Here is a 13,214-nt window from a genome sequence, read left to right on the forward strand (position 1 = left end):
AGGCATGGCGACCATATTACCCCTTGTCAACTTGCTTTAGAATGCCAACATCAAACCACTTCCTTCCACATTGAACGCTTGCAATCATAAGGGCAAGTCAGCCATGGGGGAAGCAATTGTCAATCATAGGAAACGATTTGGTACTCCTAATGGGCAGCTCATGGAATTGCTTGAAACGTTACTGAGAAACGGAAGTGATGCATATATGTGTGATGATGAAGGTCAAAATCTTTTGCACAAGTTGGGGTCCGGTTTTGCCGACACTGATCTAGCAGGAGTTTCCACCTGGGACATGCTCTTGGAGTTCATTGATGTCAATAACGTCGATGCTGAAGGTCGTAACCCGCTTCAATTTCTAGTTCGGTGTTGGAATCGGACCAACGCTGTTCGCCAATTAAGCAATCGGGGAGCGGATGTCTCTATAGCCGATCACAAGGGAAACGTGCCTCTCCACATGGTGATGACCGGCAAACTTGTCGGGTGGTTGTGGGAGTATGATAACGTTACAACCATGACAATGGATTCTGAGGCCCCAGCAAGAGCCCAGGAGGAGATGATGCAAGCCTTAATGGATGCTGGGGCCTCGAGGGATCATGTAAATGCAGCTGGAAAGACATCCTCGCAGCTGCTCGACGGTCTGACAGAGAGGGAAAAGAAAGTATGGCAGAAAGAGAAAGCCCGGCGTGCTGAAGTTGAGGGTTGGGGACAAGGCTTCTAGAGGTGAGAAAGTGTCGTTTTGGTTTTTCGCACACTACATGCAGATGTTCAAACCTAAACCCAGACGTTGGCCTTCCAATTGAGCTATGTACACGATCACTTACCCCTTCCTATCCTCAACGAAGCTGAATATGCTTTCCTGTCTACATTGCGGCAGCTTATTGCAGGGAATAAACTGGTGTAATCAATTGTTGTTGGAAAAATTAGCCTTGGGAGTCTTCCCCATCACAACAAGTCATGTTTTGCTAGTACTGCTGCTAGCAATCTCTGAGTTATTTACTAATTCTCCTAGTCCATAGCCTTAGCCAACCAATAGAGCTCCATCTGTTCATTATATAGTGAGTTTCAAATGAATGATCCGGCAATTGGAGTGAACTAGGCTTATTTTAGAGATAGAGAAAGGGTTCAGTTTCCACGGACGTACAAGTGAAGCGCACAGAATGTATCAAAGATGTGGAATATAGCTAAAAAGCTTTAAGTCTAATCTAGTGCAGGGACATGGTAGCTATGGCCGCATGGCCTAGCGCATTTCACCTATTCCAGCGAGTCAATCTATGTCGATAAGCCATTATTTCCTCGTAGACGAGTTTCCCAGTCTTGAAGTATTTGACGGTCTTGATCAGTGATCTTTCTCCTGGATTTCCCCTCAAACAACCGGCCTGTCTCAATCAATTGCGACAGTCTCTTACCAAGAGCAGATCTATCATCCAAATCGTGACCGCCAAAAACAGCCAAGCAATACTGGGGGTAAAGTGGCTGAAGTAATTGTGCTGGGGTCTTGAGAATGACAGCACCGCATGGGAAGTCTCTTTTCCTTCCATCGAGAAACTCTCGTATCGTCTTATACGAGAATTCATTTGCAATCGATAATGTGCGTAACTCGCTGGACCGGCGCTCGCTGCAGCGGCGCAATGTGAGAAGCAAAGGGTTTCCAGGAGAACGGGACTCAATATTGCTCCAGAAACTAGACATATATTTCCCTTGGGATAATCATGTTCCCATTTACATTTGAGAACCGAAGAAGCTTCCGAAAAGTCATCCGGGCTTAAAAGACTTCTAGGCTTTCTATGCAAAGTGAGACGTAAATTTCTGGCAGCTGCTCTGATAGAATCTTGACCGGATCCTGTTGCTAAAGGAAGCACATCCTCCAGCCTGAGCGAGATAGAGAGCAAGCATGAAAAATCGGAAGGTGTACTCCCAATCATCTGCTCTAGGGCTCTGATTGCACCTCGAGATGCAGTGATGCATGAAATTTCTCGTACGGTATGGAAGTCACTTGGCCGAAAGTACGATTGGAACGAAATATGCGCAAATAATAACATACCACTGTGTAGCACCGGGTATTTATCGCTCTCACATGTCCACATCCTCTCCAATTCAGAGATGAAGCTTCGTGGAAGCAAAAGTGGCTGCTTTAGATTAAAGAGATCCAGAAGCTTGGTGGCATTGGCGGTGACGTTTTCACCCCCGGAGCGAGGTGATTTCAGGATTTCAGCTAATTCACGGCTCGACTCAGGTAGTGCCAGATGATGAAATGAGAAAAATACCTCGCTGGCATTTCGAATGATAGTCTCACGTTTCGCAGGCGAGGGCGTATAACCTTGGTCACACTTTTTGGTGCTAAGGTTGCTTGGTATAGTGGGGCTTCCCCTTGAAAGCAACCGAATGATATCTCCGTGAAGGATAGTCCAAGCCCAATCACATATTAGGTCAACAATCATGCATAATTGTAATGCATCATCACGCTTCTGAATGCCTCCATGCCAGAGATGGATGATTCGCTGTTCAATTATAAGTATCTCATCTGGTGGTCATGCCATGTTTTTGGACTTCTTACCGTTCCGTCTCCATTTGGTACGCAAGCATAAACTCTCCATACATCGCCAATATAAGCCAGGAACCAAACCAAGGCTTTCTCCGCTAGCTCCTTGCCCAATTCCCGAAGATTCTTTTGTATATCAACAAGCCTTTTGATAGGGAAGGCAGTCTGCTTCTCAACAGCACCAAAGCCGGGGCCATTAGCCTCTGATTTAGCCTCCAGAACAAGGAAAGGAAACTGGATATGATTGGCATCTTTCACAGGACAGAGTCCAGATCTGGATGCATTTGAAGAGCGGCATACAGCAATGGAGAACTTTGAAACCCGACAATATGATCCGGTTTTTTAATCCCTATCTCGGGAACAGATGGATCTGGGAGTATCGTTGAATCAGGGCCGCTCGCGAAAGTACGTTGGTGGGTAGAAGTCTAGTAAGAAGATCCATCCATCAGTTGTGATTTAACACCTCAGAATCGACGGTTTCTTGACCATACCTTGTGACCAGGTTGATCACTTTCAATACACTTGCATAGAGCCAAGGGTGATTTGTTTTCGTGGAACTCCACAGAATACATATCTACAACGTGGTACTCTGGTAGCCATAGCCGTAGTTTGCACTTTTCACTGCCCAGTGTATAGATTAGCATTATTTGAAGCAATATTCAGTAGCCTGTCACCTACCACTCCATCTTTTCCCCGAATACCTGACTTAAAAGAGGGAATTCTGTCTCGACCCTCCAGGCTTGCTCATTGATGTTGAATTTTCGACAATACTCCGCCGCGGCAAGAAGTTTGTCGGCCTTCTTTATAATTCTCGACTTTTGCGGGCTATGGGATTGAGGCCGTTCCACGTACTTGGTGTAAACAACATGTTTCATATCTTGAATGGCGGTAAACATTGCTAAATGATATTGAGGCCAAGTATTGGGAATTTCCGAACCTTCAAAACTAATTCTGTATTGACGGACGAACTGATCATCGGTTTTCGGGGACATCCGTCTCCGTTTACATGGACGGTTCATGATGAGATTGATACAAAGTAACAGAAAAGCAAAGAACTTTGGTCTAGCAAGTTGGGCTGATTCCTAGCTTATATTCTCAACTCAAAAATTTTCTAATACAAATAGGTTGCTATTTTTGAAGATGTCTCGTACCAAGTATGGCCTTTTACATAGCCGCCCATGAAATCTCCGGCGTCGCTAACAAGAAACAATGCTAGCCCCTGCAGCTTCTTCCCCCTGAGCGGGTAATGTGTGGTCACAAATAGTCGATGGCATGCATGCCTGAAGGCGATCGACACAAGCACGCCAGTATATGACTCAGTCTCTCTTATGTTGGCCCGTGTCATTGGTACCAGCATCTGATGATATTAGTATGGATAGCCAAAAATAAGAACTTATCATAGGCGCTTGGTTGTTATCTACGGGATATCGATTCATGATACCCCAAGGCCCGTTTCAAGTGCGTCTAGGATTAATCTAGGACAATCGTATTCCAATAAATCTCTTCGCTCGCAAAAGAATGGATATGGAGTAGGCCATTTCTAAACGTGGGTCATCCTAGGGGATTAAATGCGACCGTAGGAGACTTGAAATCTGATCAATTAGGGCGGTTCGTCCGGAAGCCCCGAGCGCTAGTTCCAGAGTGTCTTGAGCTAGCGCCCAAAGAGCCCCACTTTGTGCACTAACCAGCATAATATACTTTGTACGACTTAATCAGCCTTGAGACGAATACAGAGATCTGCTGCTTCCGGTGAGAAGTGATTATTCTGGCCAACTTCGTTTAATATCTGCTAAAGACAAGATCGCATCCTGTGATGTGGTCTCATTAGCGCAGCAATCCACCGCGCCGCTGCGGGCGCTATATCTGATCTAATACATCGCCAGTGTTTTGATTTGACGGAAAACTGCTATCCGGACCGTTAGCCCCTTTTCCCGTTGACCACTGATATGGTCTTTACTTTTTAATCCTGTGGGGCACGACCCACCTCGCCCCATATTGTTGCGTCGTATTTAGATACGGTAGATGTTCTGCCTTGCACAACTCCATGTCCACTTCAATAACCCACCGCGCTTCACACGTAAGCCACTAAAATTACCCCCTTGTAGTCAAGTCATATAGTTGACGAGTCTCTGGCTTGAGCTTCAAAGAATTTCTGCTATACCTGTATAAATTGCGATTCGTGATATGGAAACAAAAGCTGTCAGACATTAGGGGACAACGAGCTGAGATTATTTAATAAAGCCAGAAAGTGGGTCGCCAGAAAAAGCAGTCGGTGATCAGTTCATGTTCCCTGACGTTTGCCTCGTGGAAATCTGCTTATACTTGGAATCCGATTGGTTCATGAGAGATCGATCTGCTTCTGCCTAAGAACGTTATTGGTCAATCAGCGATTAGTCTGCTTACCTCCCGAGCGTTACATATAATTAAAGCAAACACCGGTAGCTCCACCTCAGACCCACAAGGGGAACGCCTGAACTATGTCCGACCACATTGTACCGACCCTGTAAAATAATAGGTTATCCTGCAATCGGGTCGTCACCCAGGCTCATAAGTCTTCATAGCTGCGATACTGAACAAATGCTATTTAACCTATAAATTGGTCATTTCGAAGGCCTTACCTAAAATTGAACCATACTCGAAATATCCATAGATATACGTATATGATCTAAAAACATCTTGTATAAAGTTGTATTTTGCATGGGATTCTCAATAAAGTACAGTAAAATTTTCTATAAGGACCTGTTCATTTACAAAATATAGCGGGGTCCTGCTAGTAGTACAAGATGAGTCTTAGTTAGGATAATGTAGTATAATTGGTAAAAGTCCCTCAAGAAGGACCCTGACGTGTACCAATTTGTGTAATCTACAGCATGTGCTGTCTATGTGTGATTCTGGAATGAATTTATCCAAGAATAGTATGCGAGGTAATTAATTTGTTGCTCAAGATCCAATGAGTCGTCAGCCGTGTCTTGCACTGGAAACTGGTGGGCAAAAACCGTCGAGGATCCATATGCCAGGGAAGAGTGTCTCAATGCTTGAAGCGCCCCCCGCTCAAAGGATGAACGTTTTCTTTTCAGGTCTCGAGGCGACGAAGATGGGCTTTGCGATTCGAATCCAGGGCTCATGAGACCATTTTGCTCTATATGGCTCTGTTCAGTAGCATGGGGACCCGTGGTCAATTTCAGCGAAATCATTTCTCCCTCTGGTCGGCTACATTGGGCCAAATTTTGGGTGACATGTTCGTATGGCTGCTTTTGACGGGCTGGAGAATCCCGATTCGCTTTTTGATCTTGAACGTTGCATTTTTTTGAGTCGGGCAGGTTTGCTCGTGAGACAGAGACTTCTGCACTCCCATCTGTAACTTTTGATGCATTTGATTAGACTAGCACGCAAATTCCCTTTTTAAGGACTTACTTTCACCTGCATCTAGCTTCTCCTCTTGCTCTCTGACGCGATAAAGCTCGTCCAATAGTTGCAGTCGTTCAGGAGGAACAATTTGCCTTTTCACGCATTCTTGTGCGTGCTTCAGCCTTTCTGCCGTGATGCCATGACTGGCGCGCAAGTCGCACAGTATGTGGACCAGGAGTTCTATGCGTTCTAGGTGGAGGCTTAGTTGGCGTAGTAAAAAGAGAGAAAGAGAGCTTTTTGACCAACCATTCTTGAGGAGATGATCAGGTTCTCGGTGGCTCACCCCGATAGGCCACCATGGCGGCTTAGTCTCTTCGGGACTGAATTGTTGCATTTCACCCGCCACAGGCTTCCTTCCATTGTAGGGATACTGTGCTTGTTTGCGTGGCTCGACGACTTTCACATAGACTTTTGCGATCACTCGACAATTCGTTTGTTGTAGGTTTTGGAAAACCTTTTCGTAGTATCGTCGAAGAACTATCTTGTCTTTAACGGATACCGTGGTCATTTGAGCACACCAATTGTGTTTCTCAATCCGTGGAATCTGTTTCCGTTGTGAATCTGCCTTTGATCTGGCTTCTGTTTGGCTTGTGAATGCGGAGTTTGATGGGGGCGACACAACAGCGCTTGGGTAATATTGTAGTCTTAGGTCCTGCTCGGTCCCAACCAGTCTCGGGCCATGCGCAGCTTGGCTTACATTAGAGTAGGGATCGAGCTGCCCGGATTCCAGTGCTTGCGTAGATGGCCAACCTTGATTTGATTGCGCGACCGCTTTCATAAACTCCGTGATAAGATCTGCAGACAGAATAGTCTCGGTACTGTCAGCGATGGAAGGGGATATCTGCTGGCGAAGGTTTCCCTCATGGTCGATAAATATGAGGGCAAAATGTCCGTTCAGTTGGGCATTTTGTTGGAATAGTTGCGACATGATGCTATTCACCTTCCAGTCGGACTAGCTTTGATGTGTTGACGGAAAAGACATTGAACGGCAACTCAATCGACTTGTGCAATCAAATTTGACGATCAAATTGGAACATTAGCATCAACTTAAGCACTTTCCTAATTGATCAACCAAATTACATGCAATATCGGGATTTGCCTTTGTTAGCCACTGAACTAGTTAGATCGAGAATCATGATCGATCAATTATGCCTAAAAGTCTTGGTGGGGCTCGGCATGTATGGGCTCGCACAACTAGCCATTTATGGACTAGCGTGCTTTTGTTCAGGCAAGGGACTTGTCCATATTTGGCTTTCAACGTTGACTCCTGGTTCTTTACTGGATTTTTCTTAGCCGAGTAAGTGGGGCTGTGTCGTCGTTCTTAGCCGAGTATAGAATCATATACAGTGGAAGTAGAGGCCTCTGCAGCCAAGGTTCATGCCGGATTCCAATTCCGCCATGAGATACCGCAAATCGTGCCGAAACTTACTAATGAGCCAGAGTCATTGGGGTGAACATGTGTGCCATGATTTCCTCCTTGCAGCCAGTAGAATAGGACAGCGGTCTACTGAAATAATGGGAGTCGCATGAAGCTAAAGCAGAAACCAAGCCGACTTAACTACGCCTGAATGCATTCGCCCATGATGTCTAGCTTAATGAATCCTAGCTTAGTGAATCCAAGAATGGCTAAAACCTGTTTTAGGACCTTTTGTTTCTTTGATCCTCCTCTGGATGGAAATACTCGTTGTCATTAAAGTTAGCATAGAAGACACGCATATGTCTTATCTGTAGATCGTTAAGTCAACTGCAGATGATGACGGTGTTACTTACAGTGGCGTCTTTTTAGTTTTCATCCCTCCATTGTTGGCAATTTGATTTTTCTGCTGCGCCAAGACTTATTCTGCCACATTGGAACTTTTTGAAATTGCGTGAACACTTCATATGCTATCTCTGTAATTCTTTGAAGAAAATCAAGGCTATCTAAAGACCCCATTGTCATGGATAGCATTGAAGAGAATTCCAAGCTGGTCGGTATATAAAAGCTATGCGCCAAGATGTAGAAGATAGGGCGGTGTCCGACTTCCAAGGTTGATGAGGCGGTGCTTTGGGCGGTAGAAATAGGGGTGGAAGTTAACAAGGCGTCACTGCAAATGATTATATAACAATACCCTAGCCCAACGCACCTGACGTCAAATTTTGTGAAACCAACCTTAATAATATTTGAAGAAACCTTAAGTGCTCCTTAGTATCCCAGCCCCGACAACCCAAACGAGCAAATCGCCGAGTTGCCAAGTGGAACTCTAGCATGCGTCGGCAAGTTGCGCTAGCGTGAGATTATTCAACAATACAAATTGCAGCTAAAAGATGGTTGGGCTCCCATACACATCTTTAGGCTGTGCAAATTGCAGGAAACGCAAAATCAAGGTACGTAGCGCCCTATGAACTGGGCGTTTTTCTCCAACATACTGAGCATATTTATTGTTATGTTCAGTGCGATCTAAATAGGCCAGAGTGTAATAGATGCACGAGCAAAGGCGACTCTTGCCTGGGTTATGATAAGGATCGAAATATCCTTCACCATAGATTGACTTCTCAATACACGCCGAGTGGCCAGGCCAAACGACCGGTCCGCCAGCTTGTTGGGCATATCAATCCTCTTGGATTACCGCCAGTGTTCAGCATGAGCGCTGAAGTTCGTACACAATTATATTCAACATTCATGGAAACTTTTTTCGCGCCTTGTAATGTTACAAATGGCAAAGACGACAGTCTTTACTTTTTGTTGGCTCATTTCCCTATACTGGCTGGTGAGTCAGAACTATTCGATCAATCTGTCATCGCACTAGCATCGGCGTTTCTGGGAAAGAAGAACGGTGATGGAGTGTTGGCACGCCGAGGTCTCGAGATCTACAGCAGCGCGCTTAATGTGATGACAAGGGCACTCCGACAGAAAGGCCCCCCAACATCAAATTTGCTTTACGCTACTATTCTTCTTCACACATATGAAGTATGTTTCTTTATTAACTGCGCAGAGCCTCCTGACTAACGGAAGTGGTAGACTGTATATGGCAACACGAACGCCTTACACAATTGCTTTGTCCATATACAAGGAGCGAACGCCATTTTGAAACATCATAATTTCAAAACAGATGATACTCAAACTCTCACCAAGGTAATGTTGACCAGGCAGAAGTGGGCAGCGGTAAGTCAGAAAGGCATTCTATGAGATGTATTGTGATTGATTATTTCTAGGCGTTTTTTATTTTAAACTCAAAAAACGCATCAATATCAGATATTGAATGCCTTGCCCTCGAACAGGACGACAGCCCCGTGGACAAGCTTTTCGAAATTATTGCGCAGCTCGTCTTTCTACAAAGAAATCTTGAAAGTGGAGCCAGACTACATGGCCTACATAGAGAGCGGGCCTGTGAAACATTGCTACGACGGTGTTCGCAACTACAAGAGACACTTCATACGGACTGGCTTAGTGGGGCAGCTGAAGTACTTGAGGGGGAACCTTGTCCCTTTCCAGAAGATGGACCATCACACGACCATGCCCTCTTACCCTTAGATGCTGCGCTCACCCCATATACATTCAGGTCCCTCAACAGCGCTAAAACATACCTTCTGTTCTGGGTCGCTTCGCTGAAGATATCTCAGATGATATATCGAGCCGAGAAGCTACTTCACCGAAACTCGAACCCTACACATATGCTTTTCTACGCTGGTGAAATTTGCCGATCTATGGCATATTGCATGCAGCCCAAAGTACGGCTCTCCGCAGATCATGCCGCTCTATTTGCAATATCACAGGCCTCCAAGTGCTACATTGCTTGTGGAGCAATAGATCTGTTTACCTGGTGCCAGGGTATTTACCGTTTTATTAATAGACAGGGATTTGACGTTGCCTCTTGCGTGGGCGATGCAGATTGGGCACTGTGGTTTGCGGCCCAGAGTCAAAAAATAGCCTCTGCACTTTGATGGAAAGTGCCTGGGCGGACGATAGCGCCACACCTAATGGCTGATATGAAAAGCCGACATCGACCGGATGTGAATATGATTCCCTAGAAATTTACCTTGTTTCCTTATTTCCCTGGTGGCGCTAACATACCATAGGAACTACCATTTAACACATCACATTATCTCTGTTCTGACAAAGAGACGCTGAACACTGGTGTTGTTTTTGAGTCCTTGGAAGGGGGAAAGCCTTCTGGGAACCCAGTTCTGTATTTAGTACTGGAGGGGATTTTGAACAATGTATCTCTATAGACCGAATTAGGTATCCTTGCCCTACTTGACATGCTGGCCATATCAGTAGATGAGCTCGGCCAAAGACAATTCAAGCCTGTTCACAGCAAAACAATCACTTGTCATATTGGTCACTCTTTGATGTATTCTAAAATGGTCTGAAACTTCTCTAATGAATTTTATCCTAGTATACAAATAACCTTGGGATGTCACAAAACGGCTATGGGACTTATACAAGCTCATTCTCCTATTATCTACCTTGACAGCAAGCTTCATATCAGAACTCTCTCCACAATTTCCTCTTTTAGGATAGAATCTCATTATGTATATCGCGAATTATTATTGCACGGGGTAATCTCTCGAATGTGAGTATAGATTCCCGAGAGTATTCAACTGCGCAAAGAATACACTGAGCCTGCTCATACAGGAGCGAACATGATCAATCGAACCGCTTTGTCTCCTATTATCAAAAAAAACATGGGTTGATATTTACATTAAAACCACATAGTGGTCTGCAGCCATAGATGAAGTAGATTTAAAACAAAAAAGATTCTTCCATTAATATTATGAGTTAGGCCACTGGTGTTTGCGCAAAGATTTATACGGTCTTTGCATCTTGATCTGCTCGCGAGTAAACCAGTTGCCATGAAATCCATACGGGACCCTCTGCGGAAGGAAGATCCTTGCCACCACAGTTCTCATATCAAGTGCTTCAATGATCCATAGTTCGCTTCTAGAGTCTTCCAGAGCTCTTCCATTCTTATCCAACTGGCCTTCATCAAACATGACAGTCAAAATATAACCATCGTCTTCAGACTGAGCTTTACTTCGAGGAACGAAACACGGCTCTTGGGCACACCACCCTTCCGGGGCTTGGAACACCTTGATACAATCTTCGGTATCCTCACTTGATAATATTTCGTCAATGAGTCTCTCATCAACACAACCATCAACTTCCTTTGTTCTTTTCTCGATTCCCTGGCGAATCAAGGTTTCAATATCCATTTTGACAAGGCAATCGATCTTCATCGGTTCGCCTGTATTTGATCCATACATTTTATTCTTCGAAGAGCACCCATATACAAACTTCGGTTTATCCGTGGAGGGTGAAACGACTGGCATCTCAAAAGGGATAGCAGACAGCGCCCATTGGTGGGTAATGTGGTTTTGGGTGTGGTCCGACAGTAGGAACTTGTAGTAGTATAGTCGGCTGTCACTTCCCTGTCGTTTGGAGGACGGAACCGAACCTGTATTCATGGAGGCCATGGAATATAGCATATCGGCACTAGTGTAGCGACATGCGACCATGTTTACTGCTTCTACTTCGCCGTCTCTCGCAGACTTTGTAACTTCGTCCCAAGTGGTGGCAGTATGGAAAATAAAGCAGGCCTCTGTTTCAAACCATCGAATAAGAGCAGGGTCATGGCGGGGGAGAATGCCAAATCGCGACGGCGAATTTTGATCGTAATGCACTATAGGTCTCCCCCTCAGAATATTGATGGGATCTAACGACATTGGCAGATCCATAATAACTGTATGTTTGAGCGACACGCCAAAATCGTGCATCAGTTTCGGATTTGATATGCCTGAGATTGCGGCATTCAATCCCGAATTTTGGGACTTTTCTCCCTCTCCGCCAGGAATGACAGAATACCAGACAAAAGGAGGAAGAAAAGATGACTGAAATGATATAAAATCCCCAGTGATTCGGTCGATATATGGCTGTTCTTCATATGAGCGATTGCATCTGATTGCAAAGCGTGTTTAAATACTGACATGCGCGGTAGTCCAATCCTTCAAAAACCCAAGTAGTCCATTGCGACCGAGTAAATCTTTGCCGGAATCAAGAGTGGTATCCCCATAGTTGGTTGAGCTTCCATTGTACCATTCGACGGTCTCCAAACTTGGCAACTGCACCCTCATCGGCGGTCCAGTCTGACAAGTCGCGAGTGTCCTCTTGTCATGGTACACAATCGCCGTGTTCGCGACGCTGATTTTGCGCACTGGTGCACCGTGGCCGTTCAAGTGAGACCAAAGAATGAGAATCAGAAACCGGCAAAGTTGGTAGAGCGTTGATAGTGTAGAGAGTGTAGAAGTCAATGGGTTGATTAGGGCCGCCATACTTGGCAGTATCGGTGAACGCGCAAACGGCATTGACTTTGCAGCAAGATAGACATCGGTTAAGATGTACTTATTGACAAAGCAGGGTTCAATCTTCCCAAGCTCAGTTGTTCGAAATAAAACACCAGCGAGCATGCCATCACCATCAAACATATGCACTCGGCCAGCGAGGCCGTCCCCGAAGCTCGGATTCCCACCATTCCGAACATACTGGCCACCATGGAGCTCAACGGGAATGGTCCCATAGTATGTGCATGGCTCTAGGTTGCGTTGACGTTGAATTGGGGCAAAATTACCTTTCAGACTTCCTTCACTTTCTAAGCTTGTCTTCCAAGCCATTTCTAGAAATGGGCTCTTAGACTGGCTGATGAGACTGGCGCACCTGGACGTGTTTGTCACTACTTCTCTGGGCCCAGAGCAATTTCAGCTGACTCTCTACGCCAAGGCAGCTGCCGGCCAAACCGGATTTGGCCACGTGGTACTAAGCGTAAAGTAACTCTGCGCACGTCTTCATTGCCCGTGTTAGGGTAATGTGTAGGCCATTGAAGCAGTTGGCGGGAGTGATGACGTCACTTCCATGAGCACACTATGAACAAAAAAAATTACCGCTTAGAAATCCGGGAAGCCGTTGATTTAGATTGCAAAATGATCGGTGAGGTTTTCCCCCAGTACTTGCTTATCATTGGTCAATCGTGGAATCGATGACATGCATTCGATGCGCATTATGGGGGCGGGAACCTGGAACGTTGGTTGCACGTTGCAGCCCAAGTGAAGAATACGAAAACGAGTAGGGCCATTATTCAGTCGTAAAAGCCACGTTATGTTTAGGCGTAAGCAAATGGGATCCTAATTTATCTCAAAATTTCGAATCCAGATCGGGAAACGCATCGGTATACATCCGAAATTTACACGTATTGAACTTACTATGCTTATGCGCGTGACAGCCTATACTTCTTGC

At 45.3% G+C, this 13,214-nt stretch overlaps 4 protein-coding genes across 4 annotated transcripts; 2 read left to right on the forward strand and 2 right to left on the reverse strand.

The window, feature by feature from the left end:
- Positions 1–103: 103 nt before the first annotated feature.
- Positions 104–718, forward strand: N7503_000186 (uncharacterized protein; the record flags this gene model as incomplete). The annotated part of the gene is made up of 1 exon (XM_057059747.1): positions 104–718. The coding sequence occupies one exon, from the start codon at positions 104–106 to the stop codon at positions 716–718; it is 615 nt and encodes a 204-aa protein (XP_056926670.1).
- A 4,700-nt stretch (positions 719–5,418) lies between these two features.
- Positions 5,419–6,875, reverse strand: N7503_000187 (DUF2841 domain-containing protein; the record flags this gene model as incomplete). Its single annotated transcript, XM_057059748.1, has 3 exons — positions 5,419–5,900; positions 5,954–6,136; positions 6,194–6,875. The coding sequence occupies 3 exons, from the start codon at positions 6,873–6,875 to the stop codon at positions 5,419–5,421; spliced, it is 1,347 nt and encodes a 448-aa protein (XP_056926671.1).
- Positions 6,876–8,251: 1,376 nt separating this feature from the next.
- Positions 8,252–9,868, forward strand: N7503_000188 (uncharacterized protein; the record flags this gene model as incomplete). The annotated part of the gene is made up of 4 exons (XM_057059749.1): positions 8,252–8,311; positions 8,502–8,894; positions 8,946–9,089; positions 9,140–9,868. The coding sequence occupies 4 exons, from the start codon at positions 8,252–8,254 to the stop codon at positions 9,866–9,868; spliced, it is 1,326 nt and encodes a 441-aa protein (XP_056926672.1).
- An 831-nt stretch (positions 9,869–10,699) lies between these two features.
- N7503_000189 (carotenoid oxygenase family protein) lies at positions 10,700–12,595 on the reverse strand (the record flags this gene model as incomplete). The annotated part of the gene is made up of 2 exons (XM_057059750.1): positions 10,700–11,857; positions 11,912–12,595. The coding sequence occupies 2 exons, from the start codon at positions 12,593–12,595 to the stop codon at positions 10,700–10,702; spliced, it is 1,842 nt and encodes a 613-aa protein (XP_056926673.1).
- Between the last annotated feature and the right edge of the window lie 619 nt (positions 12,596–13,214).

The sequence above is a fragment of the Penicillium pulvis genome (genome assembly GCF_028828015.1).
Source record: "Penicillium pulvis strain IBT 33274 chromosome Unknown contig_10_segment0_segment0, whole genome shotgun sequence".
NCBI lineage: Eukaryota > Fungi > Ascomycota > Eurotiomycetes > Eurotiales > Aspergillaceae > Penicillium > Penicillium pulvis.